Source organism: Xiphophorus couchianus, chromosome 6 (genome assembly GCF_001444195.1).
Source record: "Xiphophorus couchianus chromosome 6, X_couchianus-1.0, whole genome shotgun sequence".
Taxonomy (NCBI): domain Eukaryota; kingdom Metazoa; phylum Chordata; class Actinopteri; order Cyprinodontiformes; family Poeciliidae; genus Xiphophorus; species Xiphophorus couchianus.
The window spans coordinates 2019562-2042062 of record NC_040233.1 but is presented as its reverse complement, the minus strand read 5'-3'; the positions used below and the strand labels follow the sequence as shown (position 1 = coordinate 2042062).

The 22501-nt window shown below is 39.8% G+C and overlaps 1 protein-coding gene across 5 annotated transcripts in view; it reads left to right on the top strand.

The window, feature by feature from the left end:
- Positions 1-1846: 1846 nt before the first annotated feature.
- Positions 1847-22501, top strand: part of mast3a (microtubule associated serine/threonine kinase 3a) — a 47807-nt gene continuing 27152 nt past the window's right edge. The window contains exons 1-7 of one of the 5 annotated variants that reach the window (XM_028019875.1): positions 1847-2143; positions 6352-6383; positions 11794-11882; positions 12368-12440; positions 14438-14458; positions 14624-14705; positions 19504-19661. In XM_028019875.1, the coding sequence (XP_027875676.1) occupies positions 2084-2143; positions 6352-6383; positions 11794-11882; positions 12368-12440; positions 14438-14458; positions 14624-14705; positions 19504-19661 (515 nt within the window). In that variant the 5' untranslated portion in view covers positions 1847-2083. Of the gene's footprint in view, positions 2144-6351; positions 6384-8709; positions 9162-11793; positions 11883-12367; positions 12441-14437; positions 14459-14623; positions 14706-19503; positions 19662-22501 lie in introns of those variants that run through there. The other 4 variants (XM_028019872.1, XM_028019873.1, XM_028019876.1 and 1 more) reach the window with 4 other exon arrangements.

The window sequence follows — 22501 nt, the reverse complement described above, 5'->3', positions numbered from 1 at the left end:
TCCAAGGTGAGGCAGAGCTCGCTGCTGCCTCACCGGCATCGCTTCCAAGCATTTCAATGGGAAAATAAGAAAATTCAGCGATTTTTAACAAATAAAAATCGAAATTGGTGAAGCTACATGAAAAATAAATATTTTTTAGTACAAACCACCGGATGAATATAACGATTTAAATTACTTTATGATTATATATTTTCTTTCTTTCCATGATGGCTGGTGAGGCACTGCCTCACCTGCCTCCCCTGACCGCACGTCACTGAAGATGGATGGATGGATGGATGGATGGATGGATGGATGGATGGATGGGTGGGTGGGTGGATGGATGGATAGATAGATAGATAGATAGATAGATAGATAGATAGATAGATAGATAGATAGATAGATAGATAGATAGATAGATAGATAGGTCACACTTTGGCGCTGTGATTACTCATGATTAATCACTATACCTAACTTTGAAAGCCTAAAATATACATGCAGTTGTCCAAGCCCCGCCCCTTTCTAATGCCACCCTGGGCATGTATATACTCTAATTCAGTGGTCCCCAACCACCGGACCAATTGGTACCGGGCCGCGCAAGAAATAATGAACTACTTCCCGATCTGTTATTATGAAAATCCTAAACCAGATTTTACGGGTTACGTCTTGCGCGTCAAAATTCAGCCAACTTGCAGCAGAATGAGTAACAAAATAACATCGGAGTACAGTGAACCCTCGCTATTTCGCGGTTCACCTTTCGCGGTGTAGCTGCTTCACGGATTTGCATCGTGCATTGTGTTCTGCATTCTGATTGGCTAAACAGTCTCTCCGCTTCTTCTCTACCTGTGTGTCAACAACGTTGCGGTATAATATGTACACGTACGCAAAACAGCTTGCCATATTTAACATACGGTAATCGGTGGTGGCATGTCGGTTTATAAGAATCTTTTTGCCCAGAAGAAATAAGAGCGACAACAACTACCGATAACTATGTTCTTCTCTGGAAAAAAACACACCTACACCGCGGGCTTTAGAAGAAAAGAAAAAAAACGGCTACAGAGCGGAGTCAGGCTGCAGCGGCTCAGTCAGAAGAGCAGTGAGTCACTATTTGTGCTACTGTACTTTGTTTTTTTTAATTTTTCATAATAAATTTTTATTTTCTCCCTTTCTAATCCAATGACTCAGGTCGCGGTGGGGCGGCGCTGATCTCCGCAATTCGGGCACGGGAATCCGTTTTCAGTTCATATTAAAATTATTATTTTACAGTACAGTAGTTATTTGTAAAAAAAAAAAAAAAAAAAAAAAAAAAAAAAAAAAAGTTTATACAGTACTTTTTATTTGTTAAACAAATGTTTGGGCCTGTAAAGAGGTTTTGTTCTTTGGTTTCAATGTATTATGGAATATTTCATTGTATAATAATTGTAAAAAAAACTAAAGGTTCCTACTTCGATTTCGCCTATCGCGGGTTCTTTTTGTAACGTAATCCACCCCCCAAATTGCGAAGGGCTGACCGGTCCGCGCGACTAAAAAGGTTGGGGACCGCTGCTCTAATTTATGCTGTCTATTGAGTTTTGCATTTGTATTAAAGAAGATGACTCTGTGTGCCTTTGCATGAACATATCAGGGTTCTCAGGGGGCCATGGCCCTCCTTAGTGGAGTCACTGTTACTCCACTAAGGAGTAACAGGGTTGGTCCACCGTTACAGTTTACAGTCTCTGAAATGATAGTACTTCCATGTGTAATATGACACGTTTAATGTGAGAGCCGCATTGGATTCGCCCCCCAGTCTCCTCCCTACCTGTTGTCTCTCTGTGTTAATTGAGGTCAGTCCCGCCCCGCCCTCTCTTCCGTTTCCCCTGCTTTTGTTCCATCCATCTGATCAACTAATTGAAGCGAACACCTTGTTGGGTCTTGGCTGTGTAGTGCTGCTGCTCTCCGCGGGGGGATGAAGAGAAAGAGGTAGTGGAGGAGAAGTAGGAAGAGCGGAATATAGCTACTGGTGGTGCTGGAGACTGTAGCGGCCGAGCAGCAGCATTAACGCGGCTACGGCAGAGTCCTAGCTTCCGCGCAGAGGACAGGGCGCAGCATGAGCTGACTGACTGACTGAATGTCTTTTTGTTCTTCACTGATGGATGAGCCGAACATCCTGAGACGCCGCGGGCTGCAGGTAAACTCAGCCTCGGCTCCGTTCGGTTCGGTTCGGTTCGGTTCGGTTGTTTCCAGGCAGACTGAATCTTTTTGGCTTCTATGATGGGTGTAGAGACTCATTTGTGCTTTTTACTCAGTAGTTCAGTAGCTCACTGACAGTTTATCATTAGATCTTTCAGAAATGTTAATTATAGCAGCAGATCATGTTTCTCTTCCGATCATCAGAACAAATGAACTGAATGAACGGGTTCACAGTCTAATTTAGGTAAACAATGAAATAGATCAGTAAGGTTTCCCTTCTTCATTCTAAAATGTTCCTTCTTGCTTTCGATGATGTGGTTGCCTTGGTAATTGGGGCAACCCCCTTCAACCCCCCACTCCCTCTTCAAGGATCCCTGAAAGGGATTGGTTGAATAATCCTTTTTATCATTTTACTGGGTGTCATGTTTACTAGGAAGCATTCTAAATGGGAATCCTTCTTGTCTCCTATATTCATGTACATGTCAGCTGCATAAGTAGATAGTCTGTTTTCCAGAGAGAATAAGGCTTTGTGATGAAATGCTCTCTAAAACTGGATTTTCCCAGCCATTAACTGCATACATCCATGGTATTTAGATTAGGTGCAACCCTGCCTGGTCCTGGATGTGGATGGTGGTTTGAGTCCAAACATTGTCTCTATGCATAAATACCTTCATTTAAATACGTTTAATCACAAAGTAAATGTGTTCAGATGGCCTCAAGCAGCCATTGCTAAAGTGTCATAACCAGGAAAGTCTTATTTAATGTGTCTGGACTCACATGCAGTAGCTGTGGAGTATGAAAGATTTGTATTCATGCCACTAATGGCTACAAGGCCCACTTGTTCTGAAAGGACCTGGGTCGTGCTGTAGCAAATGATATATACGCTGCAGCAGAAGGAAAACAAGTGGGAATGACAGAAAGCAGCAATCTGATGAATAAGCCCAACTTTAGCTTTTTACTGTCTTTGACTCCAATTAATTTTAAAATGGGCTAATGGATTAAAATATTAGGAACAGCAAACAAAATAAAGATATAAACAAATAAGAATAAATTATCATAAAAATTGATTTAAAATGGTGATAATATAAATGTTTTAGAAACTGAGTAATGAAGTGTTTTTGAAGCCAAATAAAATAAAGAGAGGAATGACTTCCTTTAACCAGGAAAAAACCTCCAGCCGGACCAGGCTCAGTGTGCAGCTTTTTTGAAATTATACGATGGGCTTGATTTCTTTGTTTCAATTAAGGCTGCAAAATGTTAGGAAAACATGCAATGTCATATTATTGTTGTGTCATGATTTAGCATCTCGGTCACTAAATTTTATACCATGTATACACACATGGGGCAGGTAAGTCCACCCAATCCACTGGATATATAATTGCCATGCAAAGAATGCATGAACACATCACATGTTGAATATAACAGCCTATCAGAAACTGCATCAAGGCAGTTCATTGTGCAATACTGCACATCTGATTTCTTTTTAGATTATACTTTCAATTCAGGGTATGCAGCTTCTGGTTGGCGTGGTCCCCAAACTACGGCCCGCGGGCCAGATGCGGCCCGCCTCCACATTTGGTCCGGCCCCCTGAACAATACCAGAGTATTTTCATATATGTGCATTTTTATTTGATAAGTTGGACTTTTGCAATAAAATGTTCCTTAGTAATGAACTTTATTTATTATTAACTATTAGTTAGTAACTATTTTATACATGCATATAATTGACCCTAACCCTTTTTTTTATGTGGAGAACCCAGTGTTATTTGGTTATTATTTATTTCATAAATAGTGTTATTTCCTGACTTTTGTTCTCTGAAGAATCCAGAAAAGGTTATTTGATTGTGCTTTCTGAAAAACAATACATTTTTATGTTTAGCACTCTTACAATCGTCACACTTTTTCTGTTACAAAATGACCCCAGCCCCCCATCAGAGAAGGGACAAGTTATGTGGCCCTCACAGGAGAAAGTTTGGGGACCCCTGGCTTAGGGGCTACTCACAGATCTGTAATGGCTGCAAGGTTGAAATGAGACCGCAGAATGAGTGATATTGTGCCCATGTGCAAAGCAAAGAACAGCAGCAGCTGTAACAAAGTCTGCAGCTACAAATAGATCAAAGCCACTGGATGTCTTTTCATGGTCTGTCTAATCTGAGCCAATGTTTTCCAGAAAAATCAGATGCAGGCAACATCATGTTGAGGATGCAGCACAACTTTTCTTCTATCTAAAGAACTGAATAGATCTGAACAGCATGCTTAGCCAAACTTAGGGCACATCCCAGACATGTATTGTATGCTTAGGTGCATGTTGCTAATTTATGGAGATGTTGCATGTTATTGTTTTCATCTGGAAATTTTATGTATTTCCAGGACTTCCAATACTGGAGGGGAAAACGACTATTCTTTTACTTTCCATCCATAACCACACTGCCGCTGTAGAACAATCCTGTTAACCAAATGAAACCTGTAGATGTAATTACTATTAATTTAGTGTAGTGCACCATAGCTAAGATAACGCGGAAAAACCATTGAACTCAAAACCACTCATATTCCTTTTTCTATGTCGGCCATGCTACACAGAGACCCGTTGCCATAGCAACTGACTGACAACAGCTTTATTAGCTGACAGAAAAGAGATTATGTTCAAGTGTATCAGGATTCAACAATAAAAAAAGCTCCAGAAACATTTCCCACACACAGGACAGAGCATTGTATCCTTTCAGGCCTGATGTTTATTTTGCCATTATTAAGTGATCATTTGAACACAGTAGCGGTTCATTAGCTAATTGATGGTGATCATCAGTAGAACATTATCTCAGTAGATTATCCGGTTTGTTTTTTTTTTACTAAACCGAAACACACCGAATTCTGCAACACATCTACACGTTGAAGTTGTCAAAGTCAAGCTAGCATAACTGACCCATTTTCCTCTCTACATTTTTTTTAAAATAAAACTTTTTACTAAGCTGTGAAATGTGATTTCATTGGACCTTGCTATCTCATTGTCATAGTGTTGACAATTAGTAGCAAAACACTGCATACATTTTTCCCTCATAAGTGTTACATGTACATCTATGATTTGGCGCTTTATGTTTACAGCTCGACAGTAAAACCAATGGCAGTCACTGTTAGCCAGCAGTTTTTCTTACCTCCTGCAGGGAGCTGGGTGGGGGGTGGGATTCTGTGCAAGCAACAGCACATTGCAATGTGTCTATACACCATGCCCCTTTGGTTCCATGATCAGAGCATCATGTTCTGAAAGCCCACACATGCTCATCTCTTGGTGAGATGTGAATGAAGAACTGCTGTGTAAATAGGCATTCATGTGTGGGTATTTATCACAGAATGATGATCTGGGAGAAGTTATTGGTGTGACAATGATGCCTTTAAATGCGATGCAGCCTAAATGTTGAGTAACCAGTTGCTCTAAACAGGTTTCATTTCTCCAGATTTCATATCTTCAGTATTTTTCAACAGGGCAAAGAGGGTTATAAAAAAAGTGCATTCACAGGCACAGAAAGAGAAATAATCCTAAGAAGACGTAACTCATTAAACATATTTTACAGTGTCAAGAAACTATTTCCCCCACGTCTGTCTATGCTCAGCATATGGTTGAAACCAAATATCAACATATGTTTAAAAAAAGGCATAACCTCACAACCACTATATTTTTCCTCATTGTCTGACATTAAACAGACATTGTCAGTCAGATATGTTGACATAGTTGTCCTTAAGCCACTTGGCAACTAATTTGGCAAATGTTTTAGGGCAGTTGTTCAATTAACAAACCAGTTTGTGCACAAGCCTTAACCTCCCTGCTGATGTCTTGAAATGTTGCATAAATATGTCCGCATGGTGTTCGTTTGTCACGGTCATCTATTTTGCGAAGCACACTAGATCCTCTCACAGCAAAATCCCCCACAAGATGATAATCCTCTCGCATGATGTTTAAAAACATGGCAATCTGTGAATGTTGTCTTCTGAACTTAAAAAAAATGATTAAAAAGTCTGTCTTTAAAAACCCTAAAAATGGAAAAATGTTAAACATCTTATTCATGGGGTCAACATCACGGTTTGAACTATTAAAATAACAGAAGAATATTAAAAATATCTGGATTACAAGTATTCATGAAATGCTATTATTTTTCTTTAGAAGGTACTAACTTTTAACTTTTTCACTCTTTTTCTTTTCAATCATTATTCCAGAAAGAGCTGAGCCTTCCACGCAGGGGAAATGTGTAAGTATTGTTGTCTTGCTTCTCCTGTACACCCTGTCAGCCTCAATTGCCCTTTCTGCCCCCCTCAAACCAGATCAGCCAGATCACTATCACTGTCAGCTTTCTTGTGCTCACTCTAACCAAGTATTTGTTTACTTGACCCTCTGGTGAGGCAGGAAGGCTTGAATGTGCCTGAAAGACCAGGTTGTCTTACTGCCAAGACAGGTTTCTGCAAACGGAGAAAAAAAAAATCTAGAGCAGAACATCTCTGCTTCCTGCAGTTCAGAGATCATTTTATGATAATAAACTCAGTGTTCTGTTTTTGCTGAAAATCAGTTGCTGGATGTCTAAATCAGATAGATGCAGGAATATTTGCACTTGATATGCAATTCCATTCATCAGAGCCGTGGGTTTTCCCAAGGCTGGTTCTTGTCGGAATTCAACTTTGCATGTCAGGATTAGAACAATGACGTATGGAAATTGTCATTGTATGGAAGTCACATGTGAATTTGTTGCCAAGCCAGACAAACCTCGATGTATGAGCTACCTCTAATCTGAGTAGAACGTATAACATCAGATTTGTTGCACAGCTCTTCTCACAGAGTAGAAATATTACAATTCAATTGATTTTAAGGAATTGTGAAAACTGGCCATGCTGGGTCACAAAGGTGGTTCAGGCAAGCAACATATTGATTTGATGACTTCAAGAAGAAGATGACCTAGAACACCATGTTGATTTTTCCATACTTTTTTGTTTGTTGTAACTAGACCTGAAATGATAACTTTTGCTGGATGATAGATTGTCCCAGTTATTATTGCAATAAACGATAATATTTTCAAGTAGTATTATGATAATTGCATAATAAGGAAAGTTCATCCTTAAAAGTTTAATATCAATAAACTTTTAATTTGGTAAAAACCACTTAACACTAGAACTGGAAAATACTTTAAATACCCCGAAACAATAAATAACCAAAAACAAATAAAATGGAAATAAAAACCACCTCCTTCAAACCACAAACTTTAGTGGAAGACAATATATTGTTTTTAGCTTGTACTTTTATTTGGCCCTTTTATATCCCTAGATAAAACTGAGTACAACTGACTAATATCAAAAACTGCCTAGTAAAAAAACCTTTATGTAATTCAGTTTCAATATAAATTCAGATGTTTTCTGTAGGCTTCAGAGGTTTTTTTAGAGCACAAACAGCATCATGAAGATCAAAAAACACAGCAGACAGGTCAGGGAAAAAAGCGCGGAGAAGTTTTAATCAGGGTTAAGTTACAAAACCTTATCTCTAGCTTTTGAAAATATCACCAAGCTCTGTTCCATCTAAACATCCAGTCACCCATTATTTGAAAATGGAAAGAGCATAGACATATACGCAGCAGAAAATTAACACTTCACACCTTCCTCATGGTGAATCATGGCAGTGGCAGCATTATGGTGTAGGAATGTTTTTCTTCAGCTGGGAAAGTGAAACTGCTCAAAATAAGAAAGGTGGAGCTAAATACAGGGCACACAGAAGAGAACATGTCAGGATACAGATACCTGTATTGTGAGTCGGTTCACCCTTCAGCAACACAAAGATCCACATACAGCCAGAATCTAAACCATTGGAATGGTTTAGATTCCATATTCATCTGCTGAAATGACTGAGTTCAAGCTCAGACATAAAACCAGTTTTGTCTTTGGGAAGACTTAATTTTGATGTCCCAGACACACTCCATCCAATCTGACTAAATTTACAAGTATTTTGTAAGAATTGTGTAAAAGAAAATCTGTTTCGAGATACATCAAGCCTTAAAGACTTGCAGTTATAATTGCTGCAAAACGCTGTTCTTCACAGTACTGAGAGGGACTCAATGAATATGCCTACCCCACTTTTCAGATTTGTAATTAATAATAATAATAATAATGCTACTTTGCTTTTGTCAGTTTTAGTCAGAGTTGTTGATGACAGAAAATCTAAAAATGCTTTTGGGGATGAATAGTTTAGTAAGAAACTGTTTATAAGGTAATTATGATAAATTTGAGTCTTGTATGAAGCAAAGACTTCTGCCATTTTTATCCAGATAAAAAGTAACTTTCAGTGTTCTTGGACATTTGACTATTTCAAAGCTATAAAGCTTTTACGTCTAGCTTTTCACGTTATCTCGACATCATTTTAGCTATTAGGATCTGTGGGCTCGTAAAACCTGTGTACCACAAAAATACAAAATTACAAAGAACACTGTTTTGCGCGATTAATATTTTGTTAAATAGTGGTGAATCCAGTTTTTCAAGTAGCTCCTAAAAGCACCACTAGTCCCGCCTCCCCGTTTTCCATGTTCTCGCGGCTGCGCAGTTCAGAGAACGGTGCTACAGAAGGAAAGTTTGTATCCCTCTCCGAGCTGACCGACCTACCGCTGTATGATGCTGCATTTCTCGGAAGACAGAAACGGTGTTACTGAGATTCTGCTCCCGAGAAGAAAACTGAGCTGAACGGACATGGCCGCTCCAGTCGCTCAGCAGAAGCGAGCTGCCCTTCCGCGGGTCTGGGGTCAGTTTGTCCCGGAGCTGAATGGAGTTTCCGCTGTTGGACTCTGCGTAGTGGCCTAACCACAGCCAGCAAACACAGTCACGGGGAGAGACTGTTAAACATGATGCTCCCACTCTAATGAGAGGACACTGATTCTCATATTTCCACTGGCTTTATCTGTGACCACCAATATGTCCGACCAAAGCTACTACTGGACCGTTTTGCCCAGCTACAAAACCAGTTTTGTGACTGGAGCAATGATGAGAAGGTCGAAAAGGTAACGAACGAATGCTGTTTGGGAATAGAAATACGCGGTGGTCTTTATGAAGCGCTGCTGCGCTGTATTTACAATCCAATTGTTGAACGCTTAGCTGATTCACAGCATGCAAACGCAGCATTTTTCCAATTTCTTAAGTGTTTTTCTACATTTATCAAATGGACATTTATTGGGAGTCCTTCAGTGTCGGTTACATCCGCCCTAGATTTTGTTTCCTACGGAGAAACGTGGCCTGTTAGGACTTGTGTGTGTATGCATGTGTGCGTTTAGCACAGACGGACTGCATTGTCTGCTGCCAGCTGTCGCATGAAGCGATACCAAGCCTGAGAGCTGGTCCATATCCGTCGTTGATGCGGTTAGAGAACGTAGTTTGGCTTTTAATTGTCAGGTAAATACGATCGACTTTCACAGTCTGGCCCGTAATGCCTGAAGGACCTGCCTGCCTTTGTCAACAAGAGATGATCTATAGAGGGTCCTCTTTGTCATTATCCTTGCTACATTTCTTCATCTTTGTATTTACTGTTGTAGTTACCTCTAGAGCTATTAGATTCCATCATCCAATGCAAATTATTGATTCTATTAACTGCAGATAATAAACAGGGCTCCCTACTTCAAGCAGACACAATCGTCAAATTTAAAAATACCACCCCTATTTTTCTTTCCAATCTCTCTTTTAGATGTAGTGTCTCACCAACATGCCATGGCCATAGTTTTCTGTTCGTATTGCTGTTGTGTTATAAATCATTATCCATTCAAGAAAAAGTCTGCCCTCCTCACACTCTGCCTCTGGTGACATCACATTAGGCAAAAGTTGGGAGTTCCTTGAATATGTCCAACTGTATTCAATGCAAGAATACTTTATTTGTCCCAACGGAAAATTAAATGTCATAACTCACATTATCCAAGTATCTTCAAAGAGCTGATGTGGATGAAAATGCTGTGGGCAGAAAGGATCTCTGGTAGCAGTCAGTCTTGCAACATATCAGAAGAGACCTCTGACTGAAGATTGTTGCTGTAGGACAGCCGTATGCTAGCAGCTCAGCATCCAGGCAGCGGAGACGATATTCCACAGTAATGTCCTGGAGGAGACCATCAGATGGCCAGTGCTGCTAATCCACTTCATTTGCTTTTGCTGTTTCTCCTTAAATCTCAGTCTGGACTTATGGCCAGACAGCCGAGCTGAGAGACGGAGTCTAGGATATGATCCTTACCTGTTATGATTGACAGAAGAGAGGGCTTGAACTTCCTCCTTCTCTCTCTGCTCTGCATCTACGAAGCTTTCTTTTCAACTCCTTTGGGGTCAAAGTTCAGGTATTATTTGAGCTTTAGAGATGCTAATCAGCTGCTCCTGTCTGTAAAAACAATACAGTGAGAGCAGACTCCTTAAATTTGCACAGCATCCAAAACCAGAGGGAATGGTTGTCCAAACATGCAACACATCAACCAAAAAAAGTCAAACAAAAAGAGCAAATCAGAACTAACACAACAGAGCCACCATGAGCGCCACAATTCCAGAACCTTTTCATTATTCTGTCCTCTTTATCTGCTTGTTTTCCCTGAGTAAGATGTGATTTTTCTATTACAACACACAAAAGGAGTTTGATTAGCAGGGCACATGGGAATAGTCATTGTAGAGTCACTTTACTCATATCTCTAACGTTACTGGCCTTTTGTGAGGATCCCACAGTCCAGTGTTGTGTCCAAATGCAAACAGACCTAGAAGTGCTAGCTGCTAGCTGCTCACGTCGTCTGGGTGTGATACAGCACTGCTACTTCTGCACATTCTTGTCTTGTTTCTTTGTTAGGACAGACCATTTATTTTGTCTGATAAGAATAAAATTGGAACAAATCGTAGGGAAACTCAGGCTCCTGATTGCCTAATTTTTCTCCAACCTTTTTGGGGTTGAGGCCACATAAGTGACTGAATCTGCCTCGGCACCGACCCAGAAACGTCGGACTTTGTTATCGTCTCTCGGCTCAGTAGTTTTAGGTTGCCGCCAGTGTGAAAGAAAGCCAGCATTGCCAGGATAAGGAGCAGAAAGCAACATGGAATTACACCCAGCCTCTTTCCACGAATTATAGCCAAGCTGAAATAGAGACAAATGGGAAGAGAGATGAGGACAAATGTACAGAGAGCTAATTCACAGTTTCTATGAAGCGTTACAAAGCCTGCAGGCAGAGCATGCAGCGGAGTCATGCAGGAAGTGGACAGAGTCACTTTTGATCTTAAGGTTACTGGGTCAGGATTTTAATGGGACTAAATCTGGGTTACTTCAGCTAAAAGAAACACTCTTGCTACCATATGTATTGGTTATTGTTGTTTTTTTTTTTCATTATTTGTATATCGAATTATGTTTCTCAGAAAAACGCAGTTAAAGGCTTCATTGTAGCCCATTAAGAGATAATATAACTATATCGGTTCTCCAGTTATGCGTGTCTATAAATGTAATTGCAGGTGTCATAAAAGCGGCTTGTGTTTCCCTTATCACCATAACCCACTTCAGTTCATAGGTTGACGCCGTTTTATTTTGCTGCGCTGATAAGACGGGTGAGCACCACGTGCTACTTGTTGATCATCAGCTGACCATGAGCTAACCTCCTCTGTCCTCCCTGATTCCCTGCTCTCTCTCAGTTCCCGTAACAACAAGAGGAGGAGTTTGGCGGTCGGGACTCCGTCGCCCACGCTGTCGCGACCTCTTTCACCTCTTCATCTCGCAACAGGTATTCGTTTATCTACTCTACCCTGTGAGCGTTGATGTTTGGCAGTCTGGAATGAATGGATTGAGGCATTGGTGTGTGCTGTCGCATACATGCTCCCTCAGTTTTGTTTTGATTTCATGCGTCATTCCATGTGAACCCCCCTCATGAGGGAGGTTCCCCTTTCTCATTATCTTGTTTTTCATAACTTCCTTTAACACACAAATTTGCTCACAAATTTAGCTGGTTAACTTTTGTAAATATGGTATGAATGCAGCTTTTCTTACTATCAACAAATATTAAAGTTGCAGTTTCCAAGCTGAGATCGTGTGTCACAAAGCCCTTCCCCTGCAACTCAGCTCCTTCAAACTTGCTGGACTGCTACCAGATAGCATTTCTATGACAACTGAAGTTAACATAGTTACTTGATTGTGCTATAAAATGGCACTGTGTGCCTGAAAAATACATAATATTGCCCCTTTAAGTAAAATTTGATGTGTCTGTTCCAGCTGGAAGCAGTCCCTCAGAAAGTCCTAGGAATATCTCCACTAGCACCTCTTCCAACTTCCAGTTTGCCCGCAGGTAAATCAGACGCTTTTATTGTTCATTTCCACTTATGCAAATCCACATCACTGCAGCAAGTTTTCTCACAGTTCAAACTTTGAATTGGGAATCAAGCAATTGATTGAAGGAGAAGCCACTGGTAAAATTGTTTCTTACCAGACAAAAGCGTTTTCTGATTGACCAGAAGATATAAAGTCGTCACCATTACCACTACCCAGGGTTTCCTTTCTTGGTTGGTGATGGTTTCATGCAAATCTTCCAAAGAAGGTTAGCTTTCATATCACATGGTTGTGCTGCATTTCTCTTTTACACAGGTCTTTTCTGTACCCTCATCTTCTCAACTTACGGGTAATAGCTTTGCACCAATGAGCAGCTGGCAGTGTTTCAGTGTAACTTCACGGTTCTGGCAGGACTTGTTTGGAATCAGTCCTTTTTCATATTAGCAATGAAGTCTGTTAGGCTGTTAGATGATCATGGTATAAGGAATATGAGTCAGGGTTCCCTCATGAAAAACTTGATAACATGCTTGTTATTATTGTAAGACATTATTGACAATACTTAACAACTAGTGTATTTAAAAAAAAAAGCAAGCACAAAAAAAGTCTATATCTGCTCAGGTAGCCAACATGCAGCTGTCTGCTGGACAGTAACTATAGATTTAAACAGTGTTGCCAACGTTGATGGGTGGGGCTCTTTAACTTTTGACACTTTGCCAGTGTGTGTTTTTCCAAAGTAATATATTTTCAGAATTCCAATTTTGTGCTACTATAGTGAGGGGGAAGTTTCAGCTAGTTGAGTGGCATGTTAAATTTCAGTATTAAATTTCTTCTGGACACAGCCCGCCTCAATGCCAGCTTTTCTGTTTTTTTACACACACAAGTTTGTGCTGTGATGTTGTTATGCTAGCACTGATTAACCGTACATGTGCTGGCTTGCCTAACCAGAGAGGAAAGTCATGTTTTAGTGCAAGAAAAATAACTAATGAGAGGTGCTGTATGTAGTTGCATGTTTCTAATAAACAGCAAGCATATGTTTCAACAGAGAATGCTGGGAAACTTTTATTTTAGCGTCTTTGGGTCTCGAGTTCAAACATGCAAAAAGCTTCTGAGCAATTAGACAAAGCTTTCAGTGATGTACAGTACAGACCAAAAGTTTGGACACACCTTTTAATTCAATGAGTTTCTTTTATTTTCATGACTATTGACATTGTAGATTCACACTGAAGGCATCAAAACTATGAATAACACATGTGGAAATATGCACTAAACAAAAAAGTGTAAAACAACTGAAAATACCCCTTATATTCTAGTTTCTTCAAAGTAGCAACGTTTTTCTGTGATTACTGCTTTGCACACACTCTGCATTTTCTTGATGAGCTTCAAGAGGTAGTCACCTGAAATGGTTTTCACTTCATAGGTGTGCCCTGTCAGGTTAATAAGTGATTTCTTGCCTTATAAATAGTCATGAAAATAAAGAAAACCCATTGAATTAGAAGGTGTGTCCAAACATTTGGTCTGTACTATACGTAAACATCAGGTAGATGAAAAATGACTTATATTTTATGTTTGTCAAATATTTTCAGAAGATGGATTATGTAAATACCCTTGAAGGATGATTGCAAATTGAATTCACATGAACCTTTTCTTGTGAATTGAGCCAAATGTCTCCACCGCAAAACCTTCAAACTTGTGTCACCTTGGGTTGGATCAGTGAGTGAAACTGGGTCACATTCTCAGAGTTCAGAGTAAGGAAAAGTGAGAGGAGATGTGCGAAAGATTTATTGAGGGCAGGAAATGCTAAGAATCCATTTTCTGCGTGTGTTTGATGCAGTGTTAAACCATGAGCTAGCTGGGCGCTGCAGTGTGACAACATCTTGGGTGGGTGTTGAGAAGCTGCTACATCAGCCAGCCTCTGGCTGTGAGCTGGGACACACTGAACAACACAATGACTGCCACTACCATGAACGCTGTTTAATTTCATTTCTCTGCATCTTCCTCCCTTGTTTGTGTCTGTAGCCAGCTGGCCCGCACCGAAAGGTAAGAAAGCACCGACGGGTCGGCGCACCAACTGCACGCAGCCTAAACCTGCATGGAGAGATGTTTTTTCAGAAATGCTTCTAGCTTTTGAAGTGCAGAGCATGAACAGGATGTGAAAGTTTCAGGTGCGACCACTGAGCTGCTTGTTGTGTCGCTTTTTTTCAGCAGGGTGGATGGGCGACGATGGTCTGTGGCGTCTGTTCCCTCCTCTGGATACTGCACCAACGCCCCCAGTTCATCAGTTTCTGTAAGCACAGCTCCACACATCACTCTGTGTCTGATGCTCTTCATCAGATATTCAACCTATTTAGCCAAACTGCTACCAGGGGAGCGTTTAGCTCCTGTGTTAGTCACACTCATTGCAACAATCAGATAGCTGGGCCATGCTATCTTGTAAACCTCTGGTGCTTATTGACTGAGTAGTAAATCTGCTCCGATTACTCACAGTAGAAAAAGAATTTACTAAGAAATATTGGCTTATTAACTGTACAGTACATTTACAGACTAGAGTCTCTCTTTGAGGAATAAAATGATCAATGTTTTTCCATATATAGATCATGGTTAGAATTTGACAAATCAAAACTTTGCTGCAACACGTTAAATGTCTCTTTTTGTACTGATTTCTAAATTCTTGTAACAATCTGAAATTACAGCTGAACGTCCTACAAACTGTCGTTTTCTTTCTGGTAGCTTCTTACAGCTGTTGTACTTCCTTAATTTTCATTTCTTAAACACATCTCTGGTTGTTGAATAGTAAAGTATAAAGTATTATTTGCTTATTCACTGATTTCTTTATTTTTATTATTATTTTTCCACATGGAACTTGACTCAAATTATTTGTGGAAAACCCAACTATTGCAGATTTTTCTGTAGAACAAATCTGAAATATTCCTAAGACAATGCAGCTTGGGAAGCTGAAATACGTAGGCCGAATGCTACTTGAGACGCTACTGGGTGGCATCTGCAAAGCAGCTGGTGCAGCAGCACCTTTCATTTCTTTTGGTGCTGATTGGCTGAACCCTAAATAATAAAGATAAGCAAGACTGTAGAATCTCAGGGGTCTCAAACTCCAGTCCTCGAGGGCCGCAGTCCTGCAACTTTTAGATGTGCCTCTGCTGCACCACACCTGAGTAGAATAATTAGGTCATTAAGGCTCTGGAGTACTGATCTACACATATTAGGAGGTCATTAAACCATTTCATTCCAGTGTTTTGTACCTGTGGCACATCTAAAAACTGTAGGACTGCGGCCCTCGAGGACTGGAGTTTGAGACCCCTGCTGTAGATGTTAGCTTCTGTGATGGTGCTGAGACGGTTTCCACTCTGCGTATTAGGGCATATTGAATTATATTTGGTGTTTCAACTATGAAAATAGGTGGTTATAAACATTTTTGAGGGAGTCTCTAGTATTTGCAGTTTTTTCAGCATTTTGTAGATAGATGCAGTCTCTAACCGCTGTGAATACTGGGAGTACTAGGGCACTAAGCTCTGTTCTTTCAATAATTTCACCATCCAGTCAATGTCTAGCATTGATCTTCAACTTTGTTAAACTGGAATCACTGATTCCATGTGGTCAAAAAGTCTGTACTGTACCTCAAGCACAATGGTTTAAACAGGCTCTTACTTTGAAGAGTAACTATTCTTTGACGCCAAACAGAGTTTAGCCAAATCCTCAATCCACACTGCTGCCTGTAAGCCTAGATAAAACCTAGCTTTTATAACTGGGATTGCTTAATAACCCACTGGTTGATGGGCTACAGCTTTAAGAAGCTGATGAGTTGGTAATTGCTTGTCCTGCACTTAAACGGTTTGGACATCAGCATTGTCATGGAAACAGTTAACCAGATAGACTCAGACACTGGCCTAGGACAATGTGCTATAAAATGGGATTTACATCAGAATTGGTCAAACTGTGCATTCCAGTGGTTCTTGTGGTTTGGTTCTTGTTGAATCAGAACATTCTTTTTTTTTCTCCTCATTGTGAGGAATTGACGTTACCAAACATGCTCTGCTGTACATCACTCTAAGTATTGCAATGGCTGCTGCAATAGTACACATTTCTATTTTGTGGGACAATTGAAATGTTTAATCTTTTTTCTGCTTGGTAAAAGTGTTTATTTATGAAAATATTTAATTTAAGCGTGTTTGCAAGCACCACTACTACACACTTCTTTCCAACATTGTGAGACTTTGTGTGAAGGGGACTTGACTTTTTGCCCTATTTCTACAATTTTTTTCCATCATTTGCCTCCCACTACTGTTTAGCTGGATATTCACTCACCAGCCACTTTATTAGGTACGCTTATTTTATTAAGGTGAGCTTAAACCTGACATCGTTAAGGTTGATTACTTTGGGAACAACACGGAGTAGATACCTACCAGCATTAACATTGGCGTTCACCAATATTAGTTACTAAGTAACATATAGGTATTGGTTCAGTTAGTAAAACTGGGCCCATATTAATAACCAAAGTTTATTTCTATCGTGTTGCCTTGGCCAGACTTTTTTTTTAAAGAAATATGTGTTTGCAAACATTGTACTCATAAGCCCAAATTTGGTGAGTTATATTAATACTTTTGGTTTTCTATGAATATAAATAATACATGTTTGAAAATTACAAACTTGTGTTTTTTTTATCTGCAGTATGTGACAATTTTTTTATCTGGTTAATTGTCAGAATAATTGACTACTAAAATAATTAATTGCATTCTCACTGATAAATAGTGGTTATTGGTAATAGCAGCCATATGTATATGATATATCTGATATGGATATCGGTCCATATAATCAGAAAGGTGTATCCCCTCTCGAAAATATTGTCTTGAGACACTTTCTTTAGTGTATTCTGACCCTGGTTCTAGCTTTACACAACTTGATGTGATTCTGGTAATAGAATTTGTTTCAATGAAGGTGAAAAATAACTCACCAGTGGCTTTATAACCAACTTAAGCTAACCAGAGATGAATGTTCCTGGTGTCCTTCAGTGACTCAGTTATTCATCACAGGACATGATATGTGCCTTCAGAGATGACTGGTTCTGCTATCAGCAGCCGTCCCAAATGGAAGGAAACAGGAATTACCCCCACATGTTGGACTGACTGGAATAAGCTGAACATGAATGCAGCAAAGTTTCACTCGAAGCTAAAACATACATCATTAGTTTTTTTTTTACTCGAAGTCAACACACAGCAAATCTCCACAAATTTGTATTCAATAATTAAGACAACAATTTAGGAAGTGAACTATGCCTTTTCCATAATGACCAGAGAGGAAATCCCCATGCTAATCAGTGAAATAACTGGGCTTGTTGAAATTCCCTGCTTGTTTTTCCTGGATGACTTCACAGCGAGACTGCTGAACATTTCACATTTCTTCTCTCAGCTTTTCCCCTGAAGGAAGTAGAACCCCGTTAGTCATGGTGCGAATGGTTTCTATGGCGATTATCTTGATTGCACATTGGCAGTTTTCGCAGAAACTTCAGTAAGTTGTAAGAAAACAATGGCCGTGTCCTGTGTCACTGCTTTAATTCTGCCTGGCCAAGAGCACAACTTAGCAATGGTGAGGTCAGTCCTTCCCCACACAGAGCCCCTTTCAGGCTCCCAGTCACTCAACTCTGGTTCACTGTTGACATGTCTTTAGTCTCCGTGTCTCGTCCTCTCTTCTCTTTTCGTGTTGCTTGCTCCAGTTTGTTTTCTCTGTAAAGTGGCGAAACCTCCAGCTTTCCTGTAGCTCCTCTAATGCTGTTGGAACATGAGATGAGGTTTCTCATGTATCCCACACTGCATGTCACATGTTATAACTCGGAGGGGGGGGGGATGTGTGACTCTGCCTGTGCAGCAGGAGAGGATCTGTGTTGCTGAGGTGGCAGAGCAGGAGTTTTTTTTGGTCTTGTATTTTATTATTTTATCCTGTGGGTGCCTGCTGTGAGAGGGGACTGACTGACCCGCCCACCAGGTCACATCTGTACAGTTAACAATAATCACCCCACTGTTGCCAACTCTGTAACTATATTAAGCAACTTTTCAGACAAAGAAAATCGGTATCGGTCAAGATTAGAATCGGCTGGTCAGGTTTAGTGATGGTGATCAGCCAGAAGTTGGTGCACCACTAGTCTAGATATCTACGAGGGATCGTGTTTGCGGAATATTTTTCATATTTGACTGTTTTTTATGTTTGTTTGTTTTGCGTTTTTGTTTAGTGTTTTTTAAATGACGGAAAAATTTGAAGCCTGTCCTTCATTTAGATAAGTTACAATTAACACCCTTGACTAGTGCACATGGACAGACATTATAGACTTTACGCAAAGAGTTAATCGCAGAGGCAACTAAAATCAATCAATAAAAAAATCCTTTCTGAATATCATCTCATGAACTCCGAACTAAATGCGTCTTTCTGACCGGAAGCTGACAGCGTGTGGAAGAGTTATGAACAGGACGCTTTGGAGCTTGTCTGGGTCAGAAGTGCATTCCAAACCTTTGGTTAAAATGGCACCTTTTATTCCAGTCTCTGTTACACACAGAACAGAGAAAATTAAAGAGAATGCAATGTCGTGTCAATCCATTTATAATCTAAACAGATTAGCCGGCAGTTTATTTTGAGGAAATAAATAATGATGCAGAAGTTCATTATTCATCAGTTCATCATTGAAACGTCCATTAAAAGTGTCAGCTTCGCATTACAAGTGTCCTTATTTACCAAATGACATTTCATGACAACAGTTATAAACATTTATGAAGATTCATTTATGTTCATAACAGGTGTTGTCATGTTTATTTAGTGTCATGTCAGTTTTATTCACACCTCTTTGACTAAAGTGTTACCTAATTTTTTATGTGATTAATTGATTTGTTGCTCATTGCGACAGGTTTTCCCTTAATCCTTCAGCCTGATCATATTTTTTGTTATTGATGTGTCTTGGGTCTTTATTCTGTCAAAGTCCTTTGTGATTTTATTTAATATTTTGCATACATAATCTGAACATTTTCTTCTGCCCTGTCGGCTGCTTTTTTACAAAATTGACTCCTTGTTCTTCCCCTCCCTCTTAGTCCTCATCCTCCCATGAGCTGCTGCACCAGCTGCCCTCTCAGCCCACTCAAGATGATCTTCACGTCCTCTTCAAACATTTGCGGAGCTCGGAGAGCGTGGTAGACGATGAAGGAGCTCACCCAGTGCACCATGTCAGGGTCCGCTCACGCAGCCTCAGGTACTGACTTTCACCAAGAGAGCAACTGTGTTTAGCAGCTTTATGTCTCCCAGGATATTTGTAAGACTGCTATAATAGTTTGACTGGAGAAACCCTGGCTCCCTCTCCTCATTTGCTCATAAATTTCAGAAATGAACTCAAGTGTTCGAAAGCGTAAATTTTATTTTATAATATCAGTACATCACTGTGTTGTTTTCTCAGTGCTTTTACAGATAGATCACTGTCACTCGCTGAAACCACCTACTGTATTGACATGTGGAACCACTCTGCTACAAAACCTGTAAAAACTTCAGCATAAAAATAGTATAAAAAAATAACAGCTATTTTTATTTTTTTCTTATTTATAATGTCCCCAACAAAGAAAAAAATAAAACAGGAAAGACTTTTTTTTTTCTCCCCACAAACAGCAACACAGGTAATGCCATAATAAACATGGAAGCTTACAAACATCAAGCATGGAGCTGAGATCTGGCCATGGGAGCCAGACTGTCTCCTTTGCTGAGTTTGAATGAAAGCGGGAGCTAAGCTCACAACAATAACAGACGATGACTAAATCCCAGATGTGAGCGGCGACTGTGATTGGTTCCCCTTCTTGTGAGGAGCATAGTGTGTGGCCAATTCATTTCAATAAAAGAAAACCAGCAACGGCGAACTATAAAGCCATGCTGAGCCAAAATTAATGAGCAACCACAAGCTTCTGAGAAATGTTGTGGAGTTTAAAGTCATAAGTTAAAAATAAAAACTCAAGTAAAGTAAAGAAGAAGTAGGCCTGTCGCGATAAACGATAAATCAATTAATCGTACGATAAATTAAAGCTATCGACGTCATTTTAATTATCGGCAATATCGTCTCTTCCGACCTTTTCTCTTTCAGCTAATGAGATTGAATGAAAAAGGGCTCAACTCCGGTGCTCTCCACTGACTCCTCCCTTCCTCATTTCCTTAGTGTAAAGCCCAGCGCACACTACAGGATCTTAGAGCTGTCGGCTGATTGTCGGCCCATTTTCAAAACCTGACAGATCACACATTAGCTGACAGAAATTCTAGGTATAACGGTTTGATCGTGTGGTGTCCAACAATGGGCACAAAATAATGGCTACAAGGCCAGTGAACTAATTTTAAAACCAGGCATTAATCAATGCTTTACTACAGTCTACCTGCAATGCATGTGGCTAGTGTCAGCGTAAAGTCCTGACTGAATGAAAATCATTATAACCTATTTACGTCACGTTAACAAAGAACAGCTGAAAAGTTACCGGGTTTATAAACTGCGGTAGCAATTTCGCTCCAACTCCTCCCCTTGTCATTTCTGTATTCTTTGCATGTTGAATAAACATTAATGTTGTTTCCACATATCATCTCCAATGTCCGCTGGACTTCGGGTTGCGCCGTGTCAGCTGTTTGGGATTCCCATTTGTAATTTCCCCTCAGAAAACATGGAGGAGAATCCATGCTTTCTGATTGGCTACCTGTCACATTCAACAGGTGTCCTTAAGCTCCCAGTCGGGGAAAACCCTTGATTTAGATCGGAGACGATCTACCGTAACACACCACACAATCTTAGAAAGACCAACATTTTAAGATTGTTGTAAGGGGAAAAATAGGAGCAAAAAATCATGTAGTGTGAACTATTGCATCAGGTAGTCGATGTGCCCATCTTTTCCATTTAAATCTAATTATTACTGAAGGGCAACATAATATACAGACTTCATAATCTGCATTCTTTTGGTTGAATGCAGTATTTATTTCCACTTTGGCTTTATGTTGTTTAGTTTTTTTTTCGAGTGTGTTTTTTGTTAATGGAGACTGAGAATCCATTTTATTTTTGTTTTTGGTTGTTTTGTTTATTTTGTTTATCAGTTCAAGTGTTTAGTGTTCTTTTGAAAATAAAGTGTATCTATCTTTGGCAAGAAATCGCATGCATTATTACGTCATTTCCATTAAATCAGTGTAAAAAGATCTTCAAACAATATTATCGTTTATCGCAATAATTTTTGAGACTTAATCGCTCAGCAAAATTTGCTATCGTGACAGGCCTAAGAAGAATCCTCTGACTGAAGACACTCTGCTTGCCCAAGACAGGCTGATGAAGAGGATGGTCAGGGTTGTCTTTAATTTTCTTAATTTTATGAAGAATCCTTTTTTGCATCAACATCTCCAGAGGTTCCATCGTCATCAGCAAACCAGAACAGAACCAGCCTCCTTTGTCATGTTGTTGATGATTAGGTCCTTGATTCTGATGCTACTGCCCCATCAGATGTCAGCAGAAGAAATTACACTTATACAAGACCTGCAGCATTTTGCTGCAAGTCTTGAAGGATCTCATCTTCCTCAAAAGTTCAGTCTGCTCTGTCCTTAAATGCTTCACTGTTGCATCTCTAGTCCAGTCTGTTGTCCAGATGAATCCGGAAGTATTTATATTCCTCAACCACCTCCACTTCTTCTTCCGTGATGGAAATAAGTTTGACCTTTGACCTTGTTTCTCCTGAAATCTACAATCATCTCCTTTGTTTTGTTTACACTGAAAATAAGATGATTGTTTCCTCCATGACACAAAGCAGTCCACCAGATCTCTGTACTCAGCTTCTTGTCCATCTCTGATTCACCTGACAACTGCAGAGTCATCGGAGTATTTCTGTAGATGACAGAAGTCAGACTTGTGCTGGAAAAAAAATTATGAGTTACAACATTTGGTTTTCCTATGGGATTAATAAAGTATTTTTGAATTTTAATTGAATTTGAAGTCTGAAGTGTAGAGAGTAAAAAGGAATGGTGAGAGTACAGTGCCCTGTGGTGCTCCAGGTTAGACACACAGACCTTCAGTCTCATAAACTGTTGTCT